Source organism: Cervus elaphus, chromosome 19 (assembly GCF_910594005.1).
Source record: "Cervus elaphus chromosome 19, mCerEla1.1, whole genome shotgun sequence".
NCBI classification, from domain to species: Eukaryota; Metazoa; Chordata; class Mammalia; order Artiodactyla; family Cervidae; genus Cervus; species Cervus elaphus.
In genome coordinates this window covers 22,363,348-22,390,620 of record NC_057833.1, presented here as the reverse complement: position 1 = coordinate 22,390,620, position 27,273 = coordinate 22,363,348, and the positions used below count along the sequence as shown (strand labels likewise).

General features: G+C 38.6%; 1 protein-coding gene across 6 annotated transcripts in view; it reads left to right on the top strand.

The window, feature by feature from the left end:
• The window catches only part of MECOM (MDS1 and EVI1 complex locus), a 610,388-nt gene that overhangs the window by 270,444 nt on the left and 312,671 nt on the right, over window positions 1-27,273 (top strand). For all 6 annotated transcript variants that reach the window (XM_043875353.1, XM_043875346.1, XM_043875347.1 and 3 more), the window contains exon 2: window positions 22,132-22,469. In XM_043875353.1, coding sequence (XP_043731288.1) covers window positions 22,132-22,469 — 338 coding nt within the window. The remainder of the gene's footprint in view (window positions 1-22,131; window positions 22,470-27,273) is intronic.

Genomic DNA, 27,273 nt, shown 5'->3' with positions numbered 1-27,273 from the left:
AGCATTATAAAAGCTGTGACCTGAAAGCATTGGTAAACTGTTATCTCCCCCTGGGAGAAGCTGGAGTGGCCATTCCACTGTGCTATATAACTCTGGGTGTTCATTAAAAATTCATTCAAGGCTAAATCATATCACTGAACAATGAGTGTGAAGGCCCAGATCTGTGTGTCTGAGACAGGAGGCCGTATCAGGGCCAGGTTCTTTATGTAGTGGGGTCTGTGTCAGACAGACAAGCGGAATGGGAGGTTTCCTTGGAGGCTTTTGTAAAGCTCTGTGCTTCTTCTGGGGGCTCGATTAGAATAATCAGCGGCCTTGGGAAATTCACACGGTTTTGGAGGGGCTGTGATCCATCATCATCCATCATACTTGTGCGCTGGGTGACTGAAGAGCCAAACACCAGGCCGGCGGGGTGGCCAGAGCCCCAGCTCTGCATGGAGCTCCGGGTCTGGGGCAGTGCTCCAGGACGGCGGGCAGTGGGAGGGAAGGTGGAGGCTGTGAGGGAACCAGCCCCGCTGTCAGCCTGTGCTTGAGGGCTGGGGGGTGGGGCCCCCTCTTCCTGCAGTCTCCACAAGCAGCCGTCTAGGAACGGGAAGTAACTGTACTGCGCTTTGGAAGATTTGTAGATTGTTTGCTTTGGATTTCCTCAGCTTAATTTGCGTTTGACTGGGTTTGTTTGGAGTTTATTTCTAATTTATTTTGAGTTTGTGTTTGTTTGCAGGCTTTAACAATTTTGAAAAAGCTCTCCCGAGTGTTTGCTGTTTGACCTTCCTTCTGTGTGCATTTAAACTGTGGGAAGGATTGGATTCTGTCATGTCAAAGAAGGAAAGATAGTGTTATGGTGTGTGTGTGTGTGTGTGTGTGTGTGAAAGAGAGAGAGAGAGAGAGAATGGTGTTTTGGGAGGAGATAACCAATAAAACCCTCACTACATATTCCTTGTATCCCTTTGTTTTTTCAAACTCTTTCTAACTTAGGAAGAAATGTGGTTTTTGATTATTTTCAAAAAATGTTTCAAAACTCCAGTATGAGAAGAGTTCTGTATAGTTCTATAGAAAAGCATTTATTACAATATGATCTCAGAGCCAGTCTGCTAGAGAGTCCTGTCTAAGATTCAGGTGATCAATAGTGACAATTTGGTCCCTTAGACCCTAAGCAAAGTACTTTGGCAGCCAAGAATGTAAATTTTTACCCATTTTCCATTTTGACTTTTCTCAGGAAACTAGGGAGTCAAATCTAGGTGTATGTACACATTATTACCAATTATATACAGTATAACCATAAGTCCCAATTTTATGTTTATCAGTTAAGAAAATGTACTCAAAATTTGCCTTCTGTTTGAGGAGGTTAACTCTCAAAAATAAAAAAAATAGAGATTCCTGTTTCAAAAAATCTGTCTTAATCACTCAGGCTTATGCAAATTAATATAGAACCCCTGCTATCTTGTTTTTATTTTACTTTGTATTATTCACTTTTGATGACCATCAAATCATAAACACATGCCTTCCCTAAAAGAGATGTTTACTGCTATTCTCTTTTAGATGGTGCAAATAAGTCTGTAAAACAAATAGATGTCTTCTAGTTCCTTCTTCCTTCTTTTATACTTATTAAAATGAAAATCCAAAGCAGAATGCCTAGAAGTATATTGCAATTTGACAGGATTTCCTTTGTGTGCCTATGAGAAAATATGACTAGTGAAAAAGGAAGTAGATATAGTATGTGCATGTGATGTTATTTTACTGGTATCTGTTGCACCCATTGCAATGAGACTCTTGGGATGTGGAACCTAAATTAAAATAATCATAAATAATGTCAAACAATAATAAATAAAACTCAACTTCCACCCTCTCCGTTTTCCCTTTTTTCTTTCACTGGGAAAATACACAAGTAAATAATATCAAGCAGATTGGCCACTTTTGGGAAAGGAAGCACCTGGGCTCAGCTGGGCATGCACCTCCCCCCTCCCCCCCATGCCACATGCTTAGAGTTTTGGTGTCCTGCATAGAGGGCAAGCAGAAAAGGGTACTGGGTAGAGAATGTAGACTTGCAAGATTTCCTGTATATTCACTTACTGGGTTTAAAAAATTATCTTAGTAAATTAGATTTTTTGAAATTAACTATTTTTTCTTAAATGTCTCAAATGTGGGGGGCAAAATTACATGTAGGCTAAATTTAATAAATTTGTCAAAATCACTGCGATAAGGAGTTGTTTGGAGCCTTTCCTGTGGAATTCCATCTCCAGCAACATTGAACCATTGTTCAAAGAGACTCTGTGTCAGGCAAACACCTTGTGAAGCCAAGTATCTGAGTTAAGATTATCAGGATATATGGAACAACTTACAGTGCAGGAACTTAAGAGTGATCAATGTTTAAAAGTATAGCTACTAATTTGAAGGAATGAGGCTTGGTATGGTGTCCACATTCCTTACGAGTCTGTTGGATCTGGTGAGGATATCTTAGAATGCCTTACTTGGTATTTTCTCTATTTGTACTTGTAAGAATGACATTTTTTTTTCCTCCTGTCCTTATGTTGATGGTAGGCTCTTCATGAAATCTTCCATCAAGGAAAAAGCCTCTGGTTCTATAGTGCCTTCACTCTCTAGGTACTCAGAGTTCTCTTGCTGCCTCCTGACTGCCCGGGGCTCCTATTCCAGTGTTTGGCAGCCCAGACTGTGTTCTCATGCCCAGAATGTGTGCTATTCCTCAGCGTGGCAGCTTCTACTGATCACTGATAAACTGACTCACCATGTAGTATATTGGTTTATCAGGATTATTTTATGCCCCTATCCCCTACTCCATCACCAAATTCTCTCAATTTTAATTTTCAAGTCTTTCTCTCTTTTATTTTTCATCCCCCACTTTTGCTGTCATCTTTTTTTTTTAAACCCTTTATGATCTTTCTCATGGATTTTTGAGATAGCTCCTCACTGACTCATCTGCCTTCTATGTCACCCCCCCTTAAATATCTCCTGTTTTTTGAGTCAGAGTGATCACCCTCAAACACAGCTCCGATTTTTCCATTCTCCTCCCTGAGACTCTCCACTAGCACCATATTCATATAGGAGAAAGGTCAGACTCTAGGACATGGCATAGAGGACTTCGACTCTTGGGCTCTTCGCTTCATTGTTTCTTTTTTTCACCTGTCTACCTTCTTTCTCTCTATAAATCAGGCGATATTGAGAAACCCTTAGTCTCATGCTCATACTAAACAGGGCACACTTTAAAGATATGCTCCTTCTTTTTGGAAGAGTTTGTCTTCTCTTGTCTTTTCTCTGGGAAACTCCTTTGAAACTATCTTTATTCCTTCACACCCTGCTTAGGTGTCCCCATCCCTGGGCAGCCCTTCCTAACTTTTCTCAGAATGGATTCCTTTCTCTTCTGCACTTTGTACGTAGTTTGTGGATTATGGGTACTACATTTTATTCACACAGTTTCCTTCTCTCCTGGACTATGGCTCTTTGAAGCCAGGAATAAGGTTAGTCATCTCGGGCTTCTAGAATGCAAACCCAGTGTCTGGGTGGCCTGTAGGAGATTTTTAAATGCCTTTTGAAAAGAACAAACTATCAATAATCAGGAGGACTCTTGGAGCTGATTTTGCCTTAACCCAAAGGAATGATGATTAATTGGGGGAGGGTGGGTTTTAGGTATGAGAGCAAGTTGGTCAGGAATATATTTTTGGGCTGGGGAACACAGCTTAAGACAGGCATGGTCTACCATGTCCTCAGGAACAGAGGGGAGGGAGTGTGTGAGCATCACGTGTTGTCTGGGGTTTGGCAGAGTGGAGACATCCATGCTGATGGTGCCCAGATCCCCACACTTAACAGCAGACCCCATAGGTCATTAAAGGCGAGAGCCTATCTAGGAAGATTAGCTGGAGGAAGTGCTTTAGCCACGGAGCAAACAGGCAGTCACTTGATTAGAGCCTCAGACGTGGCATGGCACTGTGGTGTTGGATTTCCATCTGAACCATTACTTGGATATTTGAGATCGTGAGCTTTGGTTCTAACCTGACCTTGCATTTGATTTCTCAGTCCGTGCATCAGAAATTGGCCTTCCTCACTTCTCTCAGACCACATTTACCAGCAATGAGCTCTGTATCCTTTGTTTTTGAACATTTGAAAGGGATGCTGAGCATTAACCCATATGGTGTTTGTTTAGGTGGGGAATCCTAAATAGCTTCTTGCACAGGGAGAACACGGTAGCAAATATATCTTTACAGTAATGTGTTTTAAATCAAAAAGGCTCCATATTTTCCCTTGTGTTTGAATGTGACATTCTTGATCATTCCAGACCCACCTGTCTGAGAACACAGGAATCAAAAACAGGAGTCACTCTCAAATTTCACCTCTATTTAATCCATCACAGGAACATACTGGCTTTTCACTGTATATATAGAAAAAACCACACCAGGACATTTAAACAAAGTGACACAGATCATCAGCAGATCAACTGGGAATGACGGCTCAATCAAACAAATGTATGTTGAGAATTTCCACAGGGCAGCTCTCGCAGCAGCCAAGCCAAATTTGTTTAGTATACATGAGTTGGCTGCTTAGGAACATTCGCTATGCTGCGTGCCAGATGATGACTTTTCTAGGTAAACATCCATTTAGCAGCATATACCCATCCATGAAAGTGTTGGGGTGATTTTGATCTATTCTCCCGGACTCCTGAAATTATGACTTCATTCCCCTGGCAGCCAAGTACCAAATCCACACATGGACCATTTAGAATTTTTTAAAAAAGGGGATGGGCAAGCTACACACTTATTTCAAAATGTAATAGAACCATCCAGAAGGTAGGAGAAACTCCATAAAATTGACAGGCCATTTCACTTTTCTGACAAGTAATAAAGCAAGCATCATTAAAATGGATGTCAAATTACAGGGCAGGGAAGCAGCAGGGAAAATACTTACCTTGTTCTTGGTATTTGAAATAGAATGTGGAGTATTTATCCTACCTCAGTCTAAACTTCCTTCTAAACTACCCTAAAAAGGAGGCATTCCTTTTTAGGGTAGGGGGTTGGGGGCTCATTTATTAAATTGGAATTTCAGAATCAGATCCTACAAGTAAGAATACTTGGATTCTTCAGAAAAGGGCATTTTAAAATTTGTGCTATTAATTCTTATATTTGAGCAAGTTCCTTATTTTTTAAAGGTGTTACTTAAAGAATAGAAGACTCTATTTAGCACACTCTTTAAGCTTAGAACAAGAGTTAACAGTTTATTTAAAAAAGAGAGAAACAAAACTTTCCGGTAGAATTTTCAAACTCTGTGCTTACTTTCACTGGCTGTTGTGAAATCCTACTTGTGCTCTGCAAAGGTCAGCTCAATGTTCTAGTTTATTAACCAAAAATCTCTTTCTGATTCTTTTCAACTAGGGAATTCCCAACTTCAGATATTTTCAAACAGAAAGCTCGAGAATTCCTTTTTTGGATCAATTGCCTGAAATTTGTTGGAAAAGATCATTGTTTCCAAACTTTAATCTCCTCTAGAAGAGTAGTTGGCAATTATCATTTGATGAGCAAGTATTGTGAACGGTCAATAGTTTAGAAATCCTCTAAAAACATCTCTTTTTCTGTGGTGGCAATGACTTTTGTGGATAATAGCTTCTTTAAAAAATCTGCTTAAGATTCAGAGCTAGGGGAGCTACAAAGTACAGCTTTTAAAAATGAAACTCCTCATAATTAGCATTTTCTAAAGTTGGTTCAATTTGAATCTGAGCATTGACTATATTCATAGCACTGGAGGATGGTATAAAGATAATTTAGATGCAGACCTTGCCTTCAAGTAGCTGAAAATCAAAATGGGGAAATAGACATGAAAGAAAACTAATTATAATAACACAGGGTAAATGAGAGAATAACATATACTGAGGTACATTTTATATACTCTGGGAACCAAAAATGAAGATGCTTACTGTGGTCGGTGAGATGATGGATATGTAGATTGGAAACCCTTAGCAGATGAGACAACATCTAAACTAGATTTGAGAGAGTTCAATATATAAATCTTGAACGCTGCCTCCTCCATGAAGCTCTCCCTACCTAAAATAGTCACCTACCCCCCACACTTCTGTTTCATTTTCTCCTCAACAGCTAAGACTCTCTCATATTTTCCATCTAGGCTTTAGCTCCTTTTTCCCTCTGTTAGTCGCTCAGTCATGTCTGACTCTGTGTGACCCCATGGACTATAGCCCACCAGGCTCATCTGTCCATTGAATTCTCCAGGCAGGAATACTGGAGTGGGTTGCCATCCCCTTCTCCAGGGGATCTTCCCTACCCAGGGATCAAACCCAGCTCTCCTGCATTGCAGGTGAATCCTTTACCCTCTGAGCCACCCGGGAAGCCCTCTCTCCCTCTACCTACCAAATTATAAGGTTCTTGAGATCAGGGGCATTGCTGATTTTGCTCACTGCTTGTTCTTAGAACAGGAGCACACTCCACTAGGGAGCAGTGTGATGGAGAACGAGGGAAGCACATTTGAGAATAGAAGGTTATCAGGGAAAACAATGCAGAGAAACCAAATTCTACAGGATTTTAGTGAGCCTTTGATAGATTATTGTGACTAGATTATAAAATGTGTTAAAAGCATAAGATGGGAAGACTTGTTATGACCAATCATGAAAGAATTTTCCAAGGTCTCCAGAAAGCTGTGACCAGTTTGTAAGAAAAAAATTGATGAGCTCTAGAATGAGTGTTCATCATGATGACCCAGAATAAAACTTTCTTGGGAGAAGGATACACCTTTAGTAGCATATACTCATCAGGAAAGCAACTGTATTACATGTTCTTCAGTCCCTTTATCCAAGTTTTAAAATGGAATACAGGGAATTTCTATATATTTTTTTATTTTTAATGTGCCCCCAAATGTGGGTAAATTGGAGGCCATTGTTAAATCCACAGAGAAAACATTGATATGAGAGTACTTAGAACTTTAGTGACTTGAGCTTGGGACAGAATAATCTTAGGGATATGTTGTACACAAAGGTTTTGTTTAAATATAAATAAAAAAAAAATAAGAACAAAAACCTGCCATGTTCCCACATGTATTTTACACAGTCCCAAGAATACTGTTTATCAAAGCAGCTCCCAGGTACTGGGATGAACCAGAGGCTTTCAAAGTGTTGATTGATCACTCTTTGCTAGCATTCACTAGGCTTACACAGTCACTCCAAAGTCAACAGCCTGGAAGAAAATGATATGAGACTTGGAACAAAGGCTGGAATGTTAGGTTAACAACTGCTTTATGTTGCAGTAAATATGTCAATTAATATTCATTTATGTTTAGAGGCATGATCTGGTAAGAGTACAGAATCAACTGCATGTGACTCTTCTATTTTCTACCCCAAAGGGATCCTGGCTACTCCTCACTTTTGCATAATAGAACTTTGAGAGAACTCTGGCTGGGTTTGCCTGTGTTCCTACTGCTGGACTTCTTAAAAGTTCTGGGAATGTTATCAGGGTAGTGTGATATATGTACAGCCTGAGAGTACTTGTCTCCATCTTCATTCACCAGCTGAGACTTAAGAGGTGTTTTTGGATGTTCACCAATTGCACCATAGTAATGGAAGAACAACAAGAAAATTCTTCATGTTCTTTTATTGTATTCTTTTATCTTTCAAGGCACAGGTTCTTTTTGAAGTGTTGAAATGGATATTTGTGGGAGGAATTGAACTGTCCTACCCAAGAGATAGGGAAAGAGATACATTAATCCCATGACTTTGGTGGGGGGATTTCTGCAGTAATTAGGGTACCGTGCTCCCCGTCTTCATCACCTTATAGTCAAAAGGGATTTGGGTGGTGGTGTGCTTTCACAGGTGGTGCAGTGGTAAAGAATCCGCTTGCCAATGCGAGAGACGCAAGAGATGTGGCTTTGATTCCTGGGTTGGGAAGATCCCCTGGAGGAGGAAATGGTAACCCACTCCAGTATTCTTGCCTGGGAAATCCGATGGGCAGAGGAGTCTGGCGAGCTACAGTCCCTGGGGTCGCAGAGAGTGGGACACAACTGAGTGACTGAGCATGCACACAGCTTTCATAAGCTTTGCTACTTGGGCACACTTGAATTTGGGGCATGCCAATTGCCTGACCCTTCTATGACTTATCACATGTTTATGCAAGTTTTTTGTTTATTTTTTATGTATTTTGACTTAATGTAAATAATGCTGTTTTGGGAGAATTTACAATGTACCTCTTTTCCATCTAGAAGCAAGTCTGCTCATCTGGCTTTTCTTTAGCCAAGTATTTTCATTTGACTTTTTAAGCCAGCTAAACTTTGAAGAAAAATGCAGATATACCCTATTGTTTGAAATGGTGTAGAGATTCAGGAGGGTTAATTTAAAAACTCATAAATCCTTTGCACTATGCAAATTAGTGACCTGTAACCTTTTTTTTCCCCAGGTGACTTATTTTGACTTAACTATGTCCAAATAAATGTGTTTATTTGGGAGAGCTCAATGCTACCCAAAACTGACATGCTAAGCATCTCCTGTGGCTCATAATATGTATGAGAGATGTGGACCACCCTCTGTTTTCTCATTATGCCAAATAATGGAAAGTGGAAATCACTCTAATCCTTTCTTCTGTGTCTGCTGTACCTCTGCAAATATGATAAACTCAATCCAATTAAAAGTCATTACCTCTCCAAGGCTCAGCCACAGTCTATAACATTCTGTTTCACAATCCTCTCAATTATCTGTCTTCATCACAGGTGGAATGTTTATAGCCATCTTCCACTTCAGTTTTCTCTTAACAAAGAGGAAAATCACGTTTAAGTGTTGATTATTGTAGTTCTGATTTTCTGTACCATACACTTGACTCTATTCAATGCAGCTTTATATTATACAACTTAATTCTTCCTGGTCATTCGTCTTATCTCTCTGACGAGGTTGTAAGTTCTTTGAAATCAGCAATTTCACTTTATTCTTTTTTGTGATGCCCCCACGGTGCTTTGCATATAAAAGTCTTATTGACTAAATGATTAACAGTTTGTGGTATGTGTTGGATCATAGTTGCTAAGATTTAATAGTGGTGATGAGTATTAAAAAGTTGAATGGAGTATAAATAGTAATATAACAACAAAAGCAACACAAATAAAAACAGCACAAGGCTTGTTAAATTATTGTATAATTATTTCTTATGTTTCAGGAATCTCTCCTGCCCCTCCATGAGTTTTCTTAACATCATATACTTCTGATATAATGAAAACTTTTCCAATTTTTCCTCTCAAGCAGTCATAGATTATGTAGGTTTACATGGGCTGATCCACAATACATTTGACTCAGCAAGCATATTGAATGTTTAGATGAGTAAACTGATAATTTTCTGGCCTATTCAGCTCTGAGATTCTACAACGCTATGAAAAATGGATATTTCAATCAATTATTTCATCAACTAAGCAACATGATGCCAAAAGATTTCATTTAGCTTAACTTTGTTTAATAGCTCAAATATTAACTTAGCTATACTTAATAGCTATAACCTATTTAAAAGCAGTTTGTTAAAGAAGATTCACCAGAATAAATCCATAAAATGATCAGCAGAAGCATAAAACAAATCACTAAATTTTGCTTATTCAGGAGAATAATATTAATACCTAGATCTAAGTAAGAGTAATTTTATATAATTTTGATATAAATAGGCAGCACAGTATTTTATGTATATACCACAAAATATGAAGTTATAAATATTTGGTTTTTGGTATTCCTTTTTTTGTGAAGCACCTTGATGAATAAATAGATTCTTTGGGGGATTTTATTTTTTCACCATATAAATGCAGCTCTCAAATTTTATTTTGCTACTTTTGCTTTTGTTTAAGTTTCTTTGACCATCTTTGGCATATATGGATATTATTTGGGAAAGGACCATCATCGGTTGAGTGGTGTGGGACACCAGAATATCTAGTCCTGCCATTTTCTCTGACAACCGTTGCTTTAGATTGGAGGCTTCAGAGTGATCTGGCCAGTCATCCCTCTGTATACAGCACTGTTCTGAGATCAGCCAGAACTATCCCTGGTCTGTTTGGCACAACTTTCAATTCAAACTGGAAGATAACGTTGTGGTTTGGGCTGTTTATAGGCTGGTGGGAGTTTCCCTGGCATCACAGCAGTCCCACCTGGTTTACAGGAGAACTTTTAGTCTTTTTTTTCAGTGAAGTAGACCAAGCAGAAATACAGTTTTTACTAGCTACTGACAGGGAAACCATCCACTTCTCCATGTGGTTTTCTCTTGGCTTATTTTGTAATAAAAATGTGGGCAAGGCTGTTTTAGAACCTGTTGGTTTCATCATTTTATGAGTTATTTAGACAGTGTGAGAGTAAATCATGCCTTTCTTTTTGAAACTTACATTACTGTGAAGAACTTGGTGCACCTCCGAAATGCATGTAAAATGACAACTGCATTTCTACTGAGAATGGAAATGAGAGGTTTATTCTTGTTTGTTACATTTTTAAATTGAGGTTTAATTGTCATATAACATTCTATTAGCTGGAGAAGGGAATGGCAGTCCACTCCAGTAACTTGCCTGGAGAATCCCATGGACAGAGGAGCCTGGCGGGCCACAGTCCACGGGGTCACCAAGAGTCAGACATGACTGAGTGACTAACACTATTGTATTAGTTTCAGGTGTACTTATTTGATATTTACATGTATTGCAAAATAATCATCACAGTAAGTCTAGTTAACATTGATTGTCACCATACATAATTATACATTTGTTTTTTGTAATGAGGACTTTTAAGATTTACTCTTAGCAACTTTCAAAAATGAAATACAGTATTATTAACTATAGTAATAGGGCTTCCTTGGTGGCTCAGATGGCAAAGAATCTGCCTGCAATGCAGGAGACCCAGGTTTGATCCCTGGGTCAGGAAGATCTCCTGAAGAAGGGAATGGTAACCCATTCCAGTATTTTTGCCTGGAGAATTCCATGGACAGAGGAGCCTGGCAAGCTACAGTCAATGGGATTGCAAAGAGTCAGACATGACTGAGTGGCTAACACACACACATTACTAACTATGCTATTATTAACTAGTAACCATGCTGTACATTACATCACCATGATTTATTTATTTTATAACCAGAAATTTGTACCTTTAGACTCCCTTCACCCAGTTCATCTATTTCTGCAGATTGGCCCAGAAGTAGTTACTTATATTCAACTTCCTAACAGCCATTACTCTTCATAACCTCCTTTTAGATCTTATTTTACCACATAGTCATATACCTGTTACCATCTCTGTCTTTATTACTCAACTCTAGATTTCTTGAGGGCAGAAATTTGATCTTATTCAAGTCTATACATAGCCATAGCAACTTGCACAGTCCCAGGTCCAGCATGGTGTCAAATCATTGTTTTGGAATGGGTAAATGACTAAAGTCTGAGAAGCAGCATCTTGGGCAAAGAATATCACCCCTACACTTCAATTATCTAATTCCTCTCCTTGTGTTAGAAAAGAGTTTTAATCTGGGCACTTTTGTAGTCTATCACAAAATTTCAATTGGAATGTGCAACTGAAGCAGTCACACACAACTGGTAAAGTCTGGGACATCTGTTTAATCCTTCACTCTGATAGTTTGGAGCCCACCAAAGATTCTGAAAGTCAAATGTATATTTATTCCACAGAGGAAACTTTATCAACCAGTGCAAAAGTTTACTGGCACTAGCTGGTGATATAATGGGTAGTTTAAATCCTGCTAACTGCAAATAATTTTTCAACAGTGTTTATGATTGTGGTAGAGTTTAGTGCGGCAGAAGTACAGATAACATAAATATTTCAACAAAGCCGATTGTACTGGAGCCATAAATAAATTAGACCCAGTTTGTAAATAAATTTAGTTTTTGCCAACAAACATTTATAATCCTCTCTTGCTGCAAATGATAGTAATTTATACAGAAGAGGTCCTGAATGCCTTTCTTTAAAAGTCAGTTCTCATTAGGAGGCAGTGCCTGGTGCCCATCAAGTGTCTTAGACTGTGTGACTCAATTAGACATGAAGGATACTGTACAGACCACCTAATGCTACTAGTTATTGTACATGTTGATAATGACAATTTCCAGAGACCATACATAGCTTGGTAGTCTATGAAGTTGTCATATTATATCATTCCCTTAAATACCTAGCTTGTGTTACCACTTAACAATGTTGAAATTACCCCCTCTCAAATCATAAGTGCTATTTAGTGTGTGTATACACTTATGCATGACACATCTGTTCATATTTTCCCTGAAAACATATTTTATTAACGTGTATAATGTTTTCTCAAATTAAAAAAAAAAAAAAAAACCTTCATGTTTTTCAATGACATTCCATCCATCCATTTTACGTTTAGTATGATATACTGTTGGGAAACTCAATATGGGGGCCTTTAGAGTTTGAAATGGGGGCAGAAAATTGCACTTTTTGGAACCATCTAAACTTATTTTACACCAAAGATGCTGTATTTGCAGTGGGACCAGAGTCCATGCTGAAATCAGCTGAATCAAGGAACTTTCCCCACAGAATCACTTTAAGATCAGAAGTCATTCTTTTCTTTGTTACCAAGCCTTGTGAGAACAAGGATCATTGCTCATTTTCATATAAAGCCTAATTTTGAAACCAACTAAATTTAATTTTTTTGGGTACTCTCTGCTCTTTATCAAACTCAGAGTGTGGTTAGGTTAGGCTTCTATTGCTTGTTCACATTCCTTTTTATCGGCAAGCCACTGCTACAACTCCCTCTTCTGCCAGACAAGCATAATTATTTTCTTTTCTTTATGTAGGATTCCTGGATATAAGAAAGCTCTTCTGTTTTGTAGCAACAGAGAAGGTTCTGCATCAAGTTAGCTGTGAGAATGAATTTGAACTTACATTTCCACTGTTTATTCAATTCTCCTGCACACCTATCTTTGTTTATTATATGGTAGAAAGTGGAGGGCAATCTCATTTACTTTTTGATCTTCATCTTTGCAGGGGTTGTTTTGAATATTTTCACCCAGTTTATATTAGAATTTGGTCTCCTTGCTTCAAAATACATTCCCCCCTTCTTCCTTTAACTTGTAGCTCCTGAGTTTTGGTCTCTCCTTCAGAGGCAAGAAGGATCTCTGCCAAAAGCCACCAAGCCACACTTAGGTAATTATAATAAACAAGTTGGGGCTCTCATTTCACATGCAGAGCTGAATGAAGCAGAGCTGTGGTCAAAGAGATCCCAGTTGCTCCTCTGTTAGCAATGGCACATTAATGCACTCTCATGCTCCCCTCCCCCACTCCAACACTTTTTTCTTTTTTTAAAGGAAGTAAATCAGGTCACTCTTTAGCATGTGAAGGGCTGTAGCTTTCTTCTGAAACCACCATCAACAACATAAACAAATTAGAGGTAGTAAACCACACATTCTGCCCACACGTAAACCACAGTCCTCACCAGAGGGCAGTCTACTTAATGTGAGAATAACAGCCCAGTTTTATAAGCCTCTACTGGGAATAAATTCCAGTTTCACTGGTTAGAACAAAGTTGGGCAGCCAGAGTATAGGCTCTCCTAGGTTACATGTTGGGAGAGACCGAAGTGGAGAGACCAGGAAATATATTTTATAAGCTGCTGGTACACCAAACTTGGACCATTCTTTGGTTTTCATTATGTAGAACTGGGACTGCTTGAGTGGAATGGACCTGGGGCTGAACTTGTCCAGTGAGCTTATTTTATGGAAGGGGAGGCAGGGACCCCTCAAAAGCTCCGACTCTCAAGCTCTCAAGGTTACTCTGGGCAGGGAAGACATACTGCTGAATCCAGACCTCCACATCTGGGCATGTACCACTCCTGCTTTTCCTGAGTGCAAACGGCATAGTTTACAACTGCCAACTTGACCCATGCAGGAGTTATAAAATATTCCCTATACCTTCCTGATGCTGATACGCTTCCTTTCCTGACAATGGTGAGTCCTCAACTAATGTGTCCAGCCCTAAACTAATGTGTTCCGTCATCAGTAAATTCCTGCCTGTGATAGTCTTTTCTTAAATACCTGTTTAAACAGTAATTTAGATAAGAGTGTCCCATTTGTGTGCAACAGGAAATGCCTGCCTTCTTTTAGATATGCTGGCAAATAATTACTGTAGATATGGCTTGAATACTGAAAGGGCTGTACTCTGGTCATTTCGGATTGCCTGAGAGCAACCACCCAGTCTGCTGCAACGTAATTTCAGGGCATTTCTATTTTACTCTAAACGAATCTGAAGGAAAATCACTTTGGGGATATAAAAAGCTTAGGAGAAAAGCCATCAGGTCAAAGGTTGCCTAAAGACTCTTAAAAATTTGTCTTACTAGAAGGGAGTCACAGCACAAAGTTATAACGTAAGAGAAACCATATCTGATATGTGATAAGTCTGTTCTTACCTGGTCATTCCAGTGGGTATTGGCGATCCCGTCTCCCTTAACAACAGAATGAGCCAAACATTAACCAGGTCATGTTTTTCCTTGGAGTAGTACCCACACAGCTTTAATGTCTTTATTTTAGCTGTTTTAGATCTGTAAGTAGATACCAAAGGGTTTCTTCATTGGTACCTCAACTGTGAATTTTCTGACAATTTCTTCCCATAACCCGTTTTAAAAAGCTGAGTTCCATCTCTGATGAGGAACTTTTGGAAGTGGTCAAACTCATTTCATAGGAGCTTAGAAGCTACCAGTTTAATTCACAAAACATACTTGTTTAGTGAAATGTCTGTGAAATTTCAAAAAGAGTGGAGAAACTCTTAACCAGAGTTAAAACCCCAGGATAAGTGAGAGGTATGCCACAATCCTATGAAGAAGACAAATGTTTGTTCACTGGTTTGGTCCTTTACTTTCAACCCCTGTGGTATTTTTTGCCATCTTCCTTGCTTGCCTCCCAACACTCTTTCATACTTTTAGGGTCTTTTTGACAGCACATACATAAAATATTTTTAGAAAACACCAGAGGAAAAATTTCCACAAGGAAGAAATGGAATACTCTGGTACAAGGAAGTAGCAAATACTAAAGGCTCAAGGAAGTTAGAAGGTCATTAAAAAAATTCCATGTGCCAAGCCATGTTGATGCATTATTTCACAGTAAGTGGTGATCGCTGGAGACATGGATTCTTCGAATGCAGTCCAGTGTTAACAGATTCCACGATGTCTACTTGTTACTCCTCTCTGGAGGCAGCACATTCTAAAGACCAGTTCAGTTCCGTCAGCAGCCTCCATCCTATACGTGCTTGCTAAGTCGCTTCCGTCGTGTCTGACTCTTTAAGACCCCATGGACTGTAGCCGGTCTGGCTCCTCCGTGCAAGGCATTCTCCAGGCAAGCTTACTGGAGTGGGTTGCCATGCCCTCCTCCAGGAGATCCTCCGGACCCAGGGATCCAACCCACCTCTCTTACCGGGATCTTTACCAATAGCGCCACCTGGGAAGCCTATGAGATGCTTCGATTTTCCCAGTCTGTGCCTCTGACCCTTACTTACTACGGTCCTTCAAAGCTAGTTTAAGTCAGTTTTCTGGAAATTCGTTTCCCTCACTTTTACTAGTTTCCTTTCTTCCTTTCGTTGGGATCTTAAATTTCATTATCTTGGGGCCATTCTCACAGACTCTCCTGCGGGCCAATGCGCGGCCTCCTCCTTTGTTCTGTTTGTGCATCTGGCCTGACTCGGGCTCCACCCTTTCCCCAAGCCCGGCGCGTGGTGATTGGTTGCGTCGCTGGTGCAGAAGAGCTGGCTCCCAGGTCCTCTGCTTCCTCGCCAACAGGCCTGGGTCACCGCTCTGGAATTGTCCTAACAAGGGAAGAAGAGCATGTCCGGTTTGAATTTTGGAAGGAAATTGATGTCTTCCCCCTCCCCTCCCCGCCCTGCCATTAGCAGGCACCGACTCATGGACTGGTGTTCATGTGCTCACGGCCTACCAGGAGGTCCCTGGTGGGGCTTGAGGTTTGGCAGCGCCTGCCTTGCTCGCGGAGCTGGGCACGCATCCGCCGCTCGCAGCCACGTGTAATCCTTCCTGTCTGCTGGCCACTTGGGCCCAAAGTCCCCGCGCTCGGGCCCACCCTCTTCTTTAGTAGCAATTAACCTTTACTACAGAGCTTCCTTTGAAGTTCGCTCATGTTTTTATTACAAAACTGCAATGAGGAACATAATGGGGGGAAATGTCTAAATTTCGGAGTTACCTAATCTGTTCAATTCCCCCGTTGGTCTCCTCCTGGCAGTTGTTTCATGTACTTATGATCTCAACCAGTCTGCCTGAGATTTCAAACCATGTTTCTGTCTCAGCCTATTTTTAAGATTAGTGAGCTATTACACACATGCGCACTACAAACGCACACTGATGTGTCTATTATGCGCCTAAGTGTGTACGGCTGAGTATATAGAACTTGTTCCTTGTTTAATGTCTAGGGAACTTTTTTTTTAACTTCAGAGACAAGCTAGGTATATGTGCTTTTAATGTTAACTTTAAACTCTAGTTGCTAAATATTTTCTCTCAGTGGACTTATGTGAAGAAGAGTGGAAAATTATTTATGTGAGTATCACTAATGATAATGCTGAGTGATAAGTGTTATGACGGGTACTGAATACTATTAACAGTGAAATTCTGGATTTTGAATGGCATCTGCCCAGAAGATTTGCAGTTAAGCTAGGCAGAGGGGCCAAGTGAAACAAATGGTGAGTTATATAAAACCCACAAAAGAGACGGCATTTTAGGCCAGCCTTGCAAATAAGAACCAAAGAATTATGAGTGAAATGGCATTTTTTTTTTCTAGGCTGCCGTTCACAGGAGCTCAAATAAATGAAATCATTTTTCTCTGCTTTTCACTCAGCAGTAAATCATTGGTAATCTAAGGTTGGTAGAACAGCAACTGTGAAGCTCAAAGAAAATAGAATCTTTTTTTTTTTTTCCTTAGGATGGGTAAGGACTTTCTAAGAAAAATGTAAAAATCACAAAGGAAAAATAGACTTCATTCTGTACAAGGTAAAAATTTTGACAACACAAGCTCCATTAAAAAACCAAATGATAAGTGATCTACTGGGGATAGTAGCAAAAAGCTGTATCAAAGGGCTCATTTCTTTATTATTAGTAAGACAGACCAATAAAAGCCCAGTTTCAACTGGACAGAAACAATGAGTAATTTGCAAAAGGGGAAATAGGAATGACAAAATATTTAGTCTTAGTAATCACTGAGATGTGAATTAAAGCAACAATAGATATACAGTCTTTTCTGTTGTATTAATAAATTTTAAAAACAAGACATAATAATAAATACCAGTATGATGGCTTGGAGTATAAATTGGTATCAAGCTCTGAGAAGCAATCTGTCAATACTCACTCAGCTTTCTTCTAGGAATATAACCTAAATAGGGTGAACATAAATATTTATATGAAAAAATGTTTATTTTAGTGGTGTTTATGGTATCAGAAAATTAGAAGCAAGATAAATAAATACTATGGAAATAGTTCATTTATTATGGGTTTATATTATGGAGTATAATGCAGCAATTAAAATATAGTTTAATGTTTTTAAAACCATAATTAGGTGATCATAATATCAAGTGAAAAAAGTGAAAAAATAAGCTATTCACATAGTAGGGCTACAATTTTGAAAACACAAACATACCTTAAAACATATCTTTAAAGAAAAAAAAGCAAGTTGCCTAAGAGTTAAAGGGAGGACTGGATTTGAACAGCTGGGTTCTAGTCTCAGCTGACTTTGGATATATGGGTTAGCATCCTTGGGTATCAGGTTGCACATTTGCAAAATGGAAGATTATCCTTCTCATCACAGTTTTCTCCCTGGATTGTGAGAGAAAATAGATACATCTGCGGAGGTTATTATTATCAGTATTATTTCTGCGATTTCCTCTTTGTAGATTCTGATAAGTTTTTAAAATGCAGCTCTCCTCAGGTGGAAACCTTATGTTAGTTATTTCAGGAGTCATAGAAATAAATATAATCCAATACAAATGGGGCCTTGGCCTCCAGGGATATTAGAACACTTAAAAGTTGTATTGAAGAATTTGATTTCCAAGAGCATTTCCCAAGTCATTTGCCTCAAATCCAACAATAAACTTATCTTTCTGTCCTTTTTCAGTTAATGATACATTTAAAGGATGCAAGAAGCAAATTCCAGTAGCAGGCAATTCAGTTCCAAGAAATTACAAGGGTTATTTATCTTTATGGGAGCACTGATGTATATAGCACTTCTTACCTGATACTTACCTATTGTAAATGTGCCCAATCTGTCAATCTGATATCTGAACAATTCTTTAATTAACTGTAGTTATAGCTCAGGAAAAAGATATACCAATTTTTCCTCAATAACACATATTTAATGGAGATATGATAATTGAGGTAGTTTGTCATTTAGATGAAATGTTTTAGCAGCTTTTTGGATAGTTCTTGAGGAATGTACCTGGAGACATTAGTTTACTTTGACTTATGCAAATGTTCAATGCAGTATGATAAACTGCATATGTTGTTGAAAATTTCTTAGTGCTAGATAACACTGAAATATTGTTGCATGTTTTGATACGTAAAACTCAGCAGTTTTATATTTCCATTTTCTGTCACCATAGCCCTTTTTATATTTAATTCCAATGATACAGGATTAACAGTGGCTTGAAAACAAATTGCCTGGCTTTACACATACATTTAATGCCTGTGTGTGGATGAATAGGACCATAAGTCTTCTCCTGGATTTGCTTGACCTGTATAAGTTGTTCTTTAAGTTTAATTGGAATTATTTTGCTATTGTAAGCAGAATTGCATTCAGGTTTTAAATGCAAATTCTTCTGTTCAGCAGCCTGGGCACTCATGTGTATTTTGTCTCCACAGGAATTGAAATCCAAACTCACTAGTTTAAAAATTATGCGTTGGGAAAGTTTGTGGCTAACTCAAAGGTCACGGGGTCAGCAATGGTTGTGGGGGGCGACCAGATGAGTTTACCTCTTTCCATTTTTAAGGTTTGGGATTACTTTGATGGAGACGGCAATGGCAACCCACTCCAGTACACTTGCCTGGGAAAGTCCCATGGACGGAGAAGCCTGGTAGGCTCCAGTCCATGGGGTCGCAAAGAGTCGGACACGACTGAGCAACTTCACTTTCACTTTCGCTTTCACTTGATGGAACTGACAGTTTGACTAGTTTAACCCTTCCAGGAAATAGGGGAGATTTTACTGACCATTAATGGATAATTACTGGAGGAAATAGTTCTATTCATTTGGATGCATTTTTGTCTCCTGTTGCTTAAATGGATAAGTCTATAGGTTACACAATGCCTTCCAGTTTTTAGCACTTCTTGAAAAAACGAAAATCTTCACAATGGATGATAAATCCCTTTAAGAATCTTTAACTACATTTGCAGTAGTTAAATGTTAGCATTCTAGAGAGATGTTTTTGTATGTTTTTAGCTGTATAAAGAGTGTTGGTGAACTTTTGGCTCTTGGTTTGAAGTGCAAAATCTCCCTAAAGAATAAGATTAATAGACTTTATCAAGGGTGTTGGAACCCTGAAGTATATTTCTCTGATAGTATTTCTTTGGGGCATTATAAAAATTGTTTATTTTGATGTTGGATTTGGAGAAAAGTTTCTAATCTGTAATGTTCCATTGTTGTGGGTTTAAAGGTGCTTTCTAGGATCAAAATAATTTCCAATATTTAGAAAAATATTGATTTGTTTTAATAGTCAATGAAATTATATGTTAGATTAATTATCTCTTTAATAAGTATTTTTTTAAGCACCTTTATGAAGATCACGTGGAGAATTCCTAAGAAGTATGAGTTTTGAGGCTTCCCTTTAAGAGTCTATTTCGTAGTTTGGAATAAAAGATTGTTCTTATTAAGCTCTAAATAGCAATATGCAGCATTATTTGATCATCAGACTGAGGAAGGAAATTGTGTAAGAACTCAAAAGAAAGGAGATACTTATGTTAAATGGGATGGCAAGGAGATAAGCTGGGAGTTGACATAGAGAATGACTAGAAGTTGGATGGGCAAAGGGGAAGAGAGAGTAACAAAGGAAATGCTTACTGAGCCCAGAAGATAGAGATAAGTTTATTCTGGCCTGGGGACTTCTACTGAGGAGTGTTGAGATTAAAAGAGAAAGAATGTTTTCAGAATGAGAGAGGTTCTGTTCCAAGCATATTTTACTTATGGACACTGGGAATTACTGAAGGCTAAGGCACAGAAAAGTTGATATACCAGGAAGATCAATTCAGCAGCATTGTACAGGCTTAGTGTGAAAGGACTGTAAAGAGGTTAGAGGTCTAGAGACCCATTTAGAGGATTGTTAAAAAATTCAGGAATGAAAACATGGATTGAAAGAATGGGGTGAAGGTAAAAATCTTACAAGAAAAATGGACAGCATTTAATGACTGAATAGATTGAGGGTGAAGGAGACAAAATATCCATGTCATTTTAAAACCTTGAACATGGATAATTTGGGGGGAAATATTATTTTTTAATAGAAATAGGGAAGTGGGAGGACACTTGATTTGAAGGTAGATGATAATATGCAAGATTTTGGATATGCTGGACTTGAATGATAATAAGCTTGTTATGTTGAGATCAAATGTCTCATAGAAATAAGGCTGGGTCCTGATTTGATGCTTAGTTTAAATGGCATTATCTCATTTGACTCAAGAACCAAGCACTTCATTAGAAAGATACTTTTCATGTACTTCACAAAACTTTAAGAGGACTCATACTTGACAGACAATTCTTAATAGGTGTTGTAGTTAATTAAATTCCATAATGACTCAAAGAAGGCATTGGGAGTAGAACTCAGATATTCTACCCTCTAGCCCAATAAAGTATCTTGGAAGAGTTTAATAATTCATAGAACTGTAAGGTTGATGGGATCTAAAGTGTCATCTATTCTAGTCATTAATCTAAAGCTGCAATTCCTCCATATCAACCCTAATTCATGGCTATCTAGGCTATATTAGAACCCCTGTGCTGGGGAACTTTAGGTGACCCATTTAACTTTGGATGGCTCTGATTGAAATCTGATTTGTTGTAATTTTAAGCCATTTTTCTTAGTTCCCCCATTGAATATCTACAAATTGAACAAATTAGGTATGACTCTCAGTCTGTAATCCTAGTGGAAACATGTGTTCATTTTCTTTAAGGTAACAAATCCCCTTCGACTGGTGGGAAATGCATGCTTAGTTATTATTCTTTATGCTTCCTCCATTCCAAAGGCGTGGAAAGGTCTTAAGGCTGAAATGGTGTGGGCATTTACTTCAGCATGGGGCTGTACTGCTCCAGGGAGCCCTTGGAGCTCCCGGGTTGAGGGTGCAAACTCCTAGTTACTCTCTTCCGCTCTCCTCTCAAAGATGGTCTTGCCATCTCCTCCAGGCAAGACCTCTGCTCCATGCAGAGTCCCCCTGATCTCTACTTTTCTCATTCTGGAGGAAATTCACTCTCTTTTTTGATCCACCCCATGACACCATCTCCTCTTTGTTCCCTCTGGGAAATTCACCTAATTTCTTCAACGATTTTAGCTTTTATAAATGTCCAGAGGAATCACTAGCATCAAATAACTTTAACTCTCTGTTCTACGTAAGCTACTGAGGCAAAGAAATACCACAGGCTCAACGGTGTGTTTGAAATGGGAAAGGAAAAATAGAGAGAGAACAAACATAAATTAACCTTTCAATAAATAATCCTGCCATATGAACTTAAGCCTTGTGGCTCATAGAAGCCTTTGGACTCTCTTATGACTCTACTACAATTTAGTCCAAGATACCTCTGCATGATATAACTTTCTAAGACATTGTATAATGCTATCAGCTCCCAATTTGGGGTGGTTTGCAGAGTTGTAGTTACACATATGTTTACTCTTAATCTCTACTTTATTCATAATAATAATTAAGTTGCTGATTATTTCCCAGCTGGATAATAGATTGAGCTGGCCCATGAGAGTACTGACAGTTAAAGATTAGCTCATTTGATTTATGGATTCAACACAGATAAACCAAAGAGGTAATAATCCCTTCCCCCTCCTTCATCTGTGAATAACAGAGGTTTTAATGCAGGCATATTTTAAGAATGGTCTTTCCTTTTTTTTTTTTTTTTTAAAGAGCAATAGCATTATAAGGTGAATATTGAGATGTGGAATTCTGTCTCTTCTATATTAGTAGAAATTTATGAAGTTTTTATTTGTTCACAGATAATGAGTGTGTCTATGGCAGCTACCCTGAAATTCCTTTGGAAGAAATGCCACATGCAGATGGAGTAGCCGGTGCTCTGTCCCTCAGTATTCAAGAACCATGCTCTCCAGCCACATCCAGTGAAGCGTTCACTCCGAAGGAGGGCTCTCCTTACAAAGCCCCCATCTACATCCCTGATGATATCCCCATTCCTGCTGAGTTTGAACTTCGAGAGTCAAACATGCCTGGAGCAGGCCTTGGAATATGGACCAAAAGGAAAATTGAAGCAGGTGAAAAGTTTGGGCCTTATGTGGGAGAGCAGAGGTCAAACCTGAAAGACCCTAGTTATGGATGGGAGGTAAGAATATCTTTTGAGTTAATACATGTATGTATATTAAGATGTGTAAAGAAGAGATTACTTTTACAAATGCCCATAATATAAGCAAATTCCATTTGTTGCAAATTTGTTTTATATAGAGTTTTAAGGATGAACCTCTCTTACAATTTTCACTGCTTTATAGAAACAAAGTATTGCTTGAAAGTATGGCATGATAGAAAGGAACCCAACTACTGAATGGTCAGAGGATAGTGTCTTGAAACATATTAAAGGATACAAATATAGTTTTTAAATTAATATTTGGAAACATTAAAGGTGGCCATCCCTAAGGTATGTGGCATAAGCAAACAGAATAGTCATATGACATGTTTATTGTATTTTATCTTTACTTTTTTGGGAAGTGGGCTTGGAAGATTGGAGGAAACATTTGTTTTCTCCATCTTGTGGCTTTGAGTTAATTTGGTTTTACTTTCATTCTACATGTTTATTTTGTTCTGTATTCTAATATATTTTGCCCTTTTTGGTCATCCCAATTTGATTATACATGTCTCCAGAATATGTGTACTGTACTGAATCTTGTCATGGTTATTTATATTCAGATTGGTTTAATGAGTAATTCATGTATAAACATGGCAGCAAAAAGCAATATGAAAATCAGTTGCTAGTTTCAGCCATTCTTTTTTAGAGAACTCATCTGGAAATATGTAAAAAAGGGAAGTTATGTTCTGATTACAAAATCTAAATTAATTTTATTTTGATAAGGATAGGTAAACTAGTTATTCTTTTGAGTTTATAATTTTTGTACAAAATTAGTATATGTATACATACATGTATATGTATATGTATTTCCCACTTATTTTTATAACTTGAAAACTTTTGTGGTTATGTTACAGCATTATGTTTTCTGGAATAGCTGACCTATATCTGAAAAACTTGTAGGTAATTTCTATGTACAAGAAAGTGTTTTTTGGAGATATGATTGACCTCTGGTTTTACAGTTTCAGTTAGACAGAAGTCGGATAAACTAGATTTATTTTAGTCTGTTCTCTTAATATTTATGATCATTAATGGAATATCTGGTTAACTTTTTTTTTTTTTTTTTCTGGTTAACTTTTAAAATAGAAATAAATATGCAGTGCCTTCAGAACTTCATTTCAAATTTTGTCCCTTTGCTTTATCTGTGTCCCCTTGTGAAATCTGCTCAAAATGCAATAATAAAAACAGTTCTTATTCAAATTCTGAAATGCTAAAAGTTAAGATCCAGATTTGACATAATTACAAGTGAGAAATCCTTCCTTAGTTTTGCTCTTGACCACAGCTCTGGTAAAGTGGTTTAGTTACACTACTTCTAGACGTGTCTATTGATAAGAGATTTTTTAAAAATCACTGTAGCATTAACTGATATGTGAGTTGAATACGTTTTAAACCAAATGCGTACAAACTTTACGTCATTATCATTCACCTTAAAATAATGGCTATAAACATTCCACTAATAAGTAACTCATTAACTCATTAAACTTTTATTACAAAATCTCTAGAGTTAAACAACAAGTGCAGTACTGCTAGAGATTTTCCAGAAGGCTTGGAATAAAACAAGACTTAATAATGAAATCATTTTGCAATTCCAGGGTTGGTAAATGAAGGTCTGTACCTCTTTAAACAGGATACCTGTAGATTTGGGGATGAACCTGGTGATAGTTCTGCATTTAGAGGAAATGTAAAAATAATTAATTTTATTCTCCTTGGAGTAAAATGTCTTCAGCACATACATGGGCAGATGCTTGCCCTGAGAAATGTGAAATAATTCTTTTTATTATGTCAAAACTGAGTTGTTTTGTTGCTTGGAATTCAAGATAATTTTATAACAAGTTCACGACTGTCCATCAGGAATTCAGTTGATAGTCAATTCGGTGGTTTTCTTCACCACTTTAATGGTTTCCCTTGCGTTTATTTTTTAAAAAATAATTTTATGTATTTGTTTTTGGCTGTGTTGGGTCTTCGTGGCTGCACAGGCTTTTCTCTCGTTGCGGCGAGTGGGGCTGCTGTCTAGGCATGGTGCCCTGGTGGGCTTCTCACTGCGGTGGCTCACTTGCTGCGGCGCAGACTCTAGGGTGCATGGGCTTCGGCAGCTGTGGGCCACAGGCTCAGGAGCTGTGGCCGTGGGCTCCAGAGCACGGGCTCAGGAGCTGTGCTGCACATGCTTAGTTGCTTCATGGCAGGTGAGATCTTTCCCTACCACGGCTGGGATCCGTGTGTCCTGCATTGGCAGGCAGCCTCTTACCCGCTAAGCCATCAGGGAAGCCCTGTCCTTGCTTTTGAGAGTATGGATTGTCTGTTCTAGATATATTGTGAACCAAGCAAGAGCGAGGGCTTTTTTAAAAAAAATTTTGGTGTAATTTTGGCAAAATTGTTATCCACAGAGGAACAGTTGAGTTCTTGATGTTAGCATTTTGTTTCTTTGTTTTTTTTTTTTTTTAATCTTACCCTGCTTAATACAAAATCCAATCATGATCAACAAAGGCACTTACACAAAGCTTCTGACCTACTCCCATGTGCCCTTTAAATTATTCTTATGTCATATTTGCCCTCAAATGTAGCAGATTTCCCTCCTATTTTGTTGGACAGATAGTTGTGATTAACCAGTGTGACTTCTTTTTCTGATACTGTGTCATTTTTAAAAAATAATGAATTGAAGGAGAAAGTAACCTCTTAGGCCAAAAAGAATAAACATGAATGGAGGAAATCCAGATTCAGCCAGCAGTTATTCAGTGCTGCTTTCCATCAGATTGTGTACTAAATGTTTCCTTGAGAGAATCCCAGCCTATCAAAACTGAACAAGCCATTCCTATCTCTAGTACTACCCTTGCTTTTTTCTCCCTATAAAACTCCCCTCCTTGTGCATTTCCTTTTTAATAAATTGGACTACCATCTGTCCACCTGCTCAAGCCAAAAAATGGATCATCTTTGACTGTACTGTCTCCCATACCAACCTTATCTGATTTATAGTTCCTCTGTTCTTTCAAAGCCTCCATTCTTTGCACACACTGGTCTCCATTCCTGGGAATCTCCTTTTCCTTCCTGTTCTTAGCAAGTTTATATCCATTTCTCAAGTTCTCTTCTTTCATGTCATCATCCCTGATCCTCCGATTAGCAATTTAGTACTGCTTAAATTTTTCCTCACCATAGCATTGAGTAAATCCATACTAAAGAACATAAAGCATTGTGCAGCATCCAAATTGTTTGCCTAGTTTCCCTAATGGAGCAATATTTCCATGAGAGCTGGCATAGCTGTATCCTCTAAGTGCAATGTCTTGATGGTGTCCTATCTGTGGTGCCTGTGGTGTTGTCTAATGCTAAGTATATTATCTGAAATAGTCAGGATTAGTCAACTCAGGCTACTATAAACAATATACTATAGACTGGGTGGCTGAAATAACAGAAATTTATTTTCTCGCCATTCTGGAGATTAGAAGTGTGAGATCAAAGTTTCAGCTGATTTTGTTCCTGGTAAGGACTTTCTTCCTGGCTAGCAGATATTGTCTTCTTGCTATGTTTTCACTTGGCCATTCCAAGTGCATGAACATGCATACACACCCACAGAGAGAGAGAGGGCGAGAGAAAAGGGTGGTGGTTGATACACTTTGGTGTCCTTTCTTCTTTTGAGAACACTAATCCTATTATATCAGGACCCCACCCTTATAGTCTCAGTTTAGTTCAGTTCAGTCACTCAGTCGTGTCCAACTCTTTGTGACCCCATGAATCCCAGTATACCAGGCCTCCCTATCCATCAACAACTCCCAGAGTTTACTCAAACTCATGCCCATCAAGTCGGTGATGCCATCCAGCCATCTCATCCTCTGTTGTCCCCCTCTCCTCCTGCCCCCAATCCCTCCCAGCATCAGGGTCTTTTCCAATGACTCAACTCTTCGCATGAGATGGCCAAAGTATTGGAGTTTCAGCTTCAGTATCAGTCCTTCCAATGAACACCCAGGACTGATCTCCTTTAGGATGGACTGGTTGGATCTCCTTGCAGTCCAAGGGACTCTCAAGAGTCTTCTCCAACACCACAGTTCAAAAGCATCAATTTTTCATCACTCAGCTCTCTTCACAGTCCAACTCTCACATCCATACATGACCACTGGGAAAACCATAGCCTTGACTAGATGGACCTTTGTTGGCAAAGTAATGTCTCTGCTTTTTAATATGTTATCTAGGTTGGTCATAACTTTCCTTCCAAGGAGTAAGTGTCTTTTAATTTCATGGCTGCAGTCACCATATGCAGTGATTTTGGAGCCCAGAAAAATAAAGTCAGCCACTGTTTCCACTGTTTCCCCATCTATTTCCCATGAAGTGATGGGACTGGATGCCATGATCTTAGTTTTCTGAATGTTGAGCATTAAGCCAACTTTTTCACTCTCCTCTTTCACTTTCATCAAGAGGCTTTTTAGTTCCTCGCCACTTTCTGCCATAAGAGTGGTGTCATCTGCAAATCTGAAGTTATTGATATTTCTCCCAGCAATCTTGATTCCAGCTTGTGCTTCATCCAGCCCAGCGTTTCTCATGATGTACTCTGCATGTAAGTTAAATAAGCAGGATGACAATATACAGCCTTGACGTACTCCTTTTCCTATGTGGAACCAGTCTGTTGTTCCATGTCCAGTTCTAACTGTTGCTTCCTGACCTGCATACAGATTTCTCAAGAGGCAGGTCAAGTGGTCTGCTATTCCCATCTCTTGAAGAATTTTCCACAGTCTATTGTGATCCACACAGTCAAAGGCTTTGGCATAGTCAATAAAGCAGAAATAGATGTTTTTCTGGAACTCTC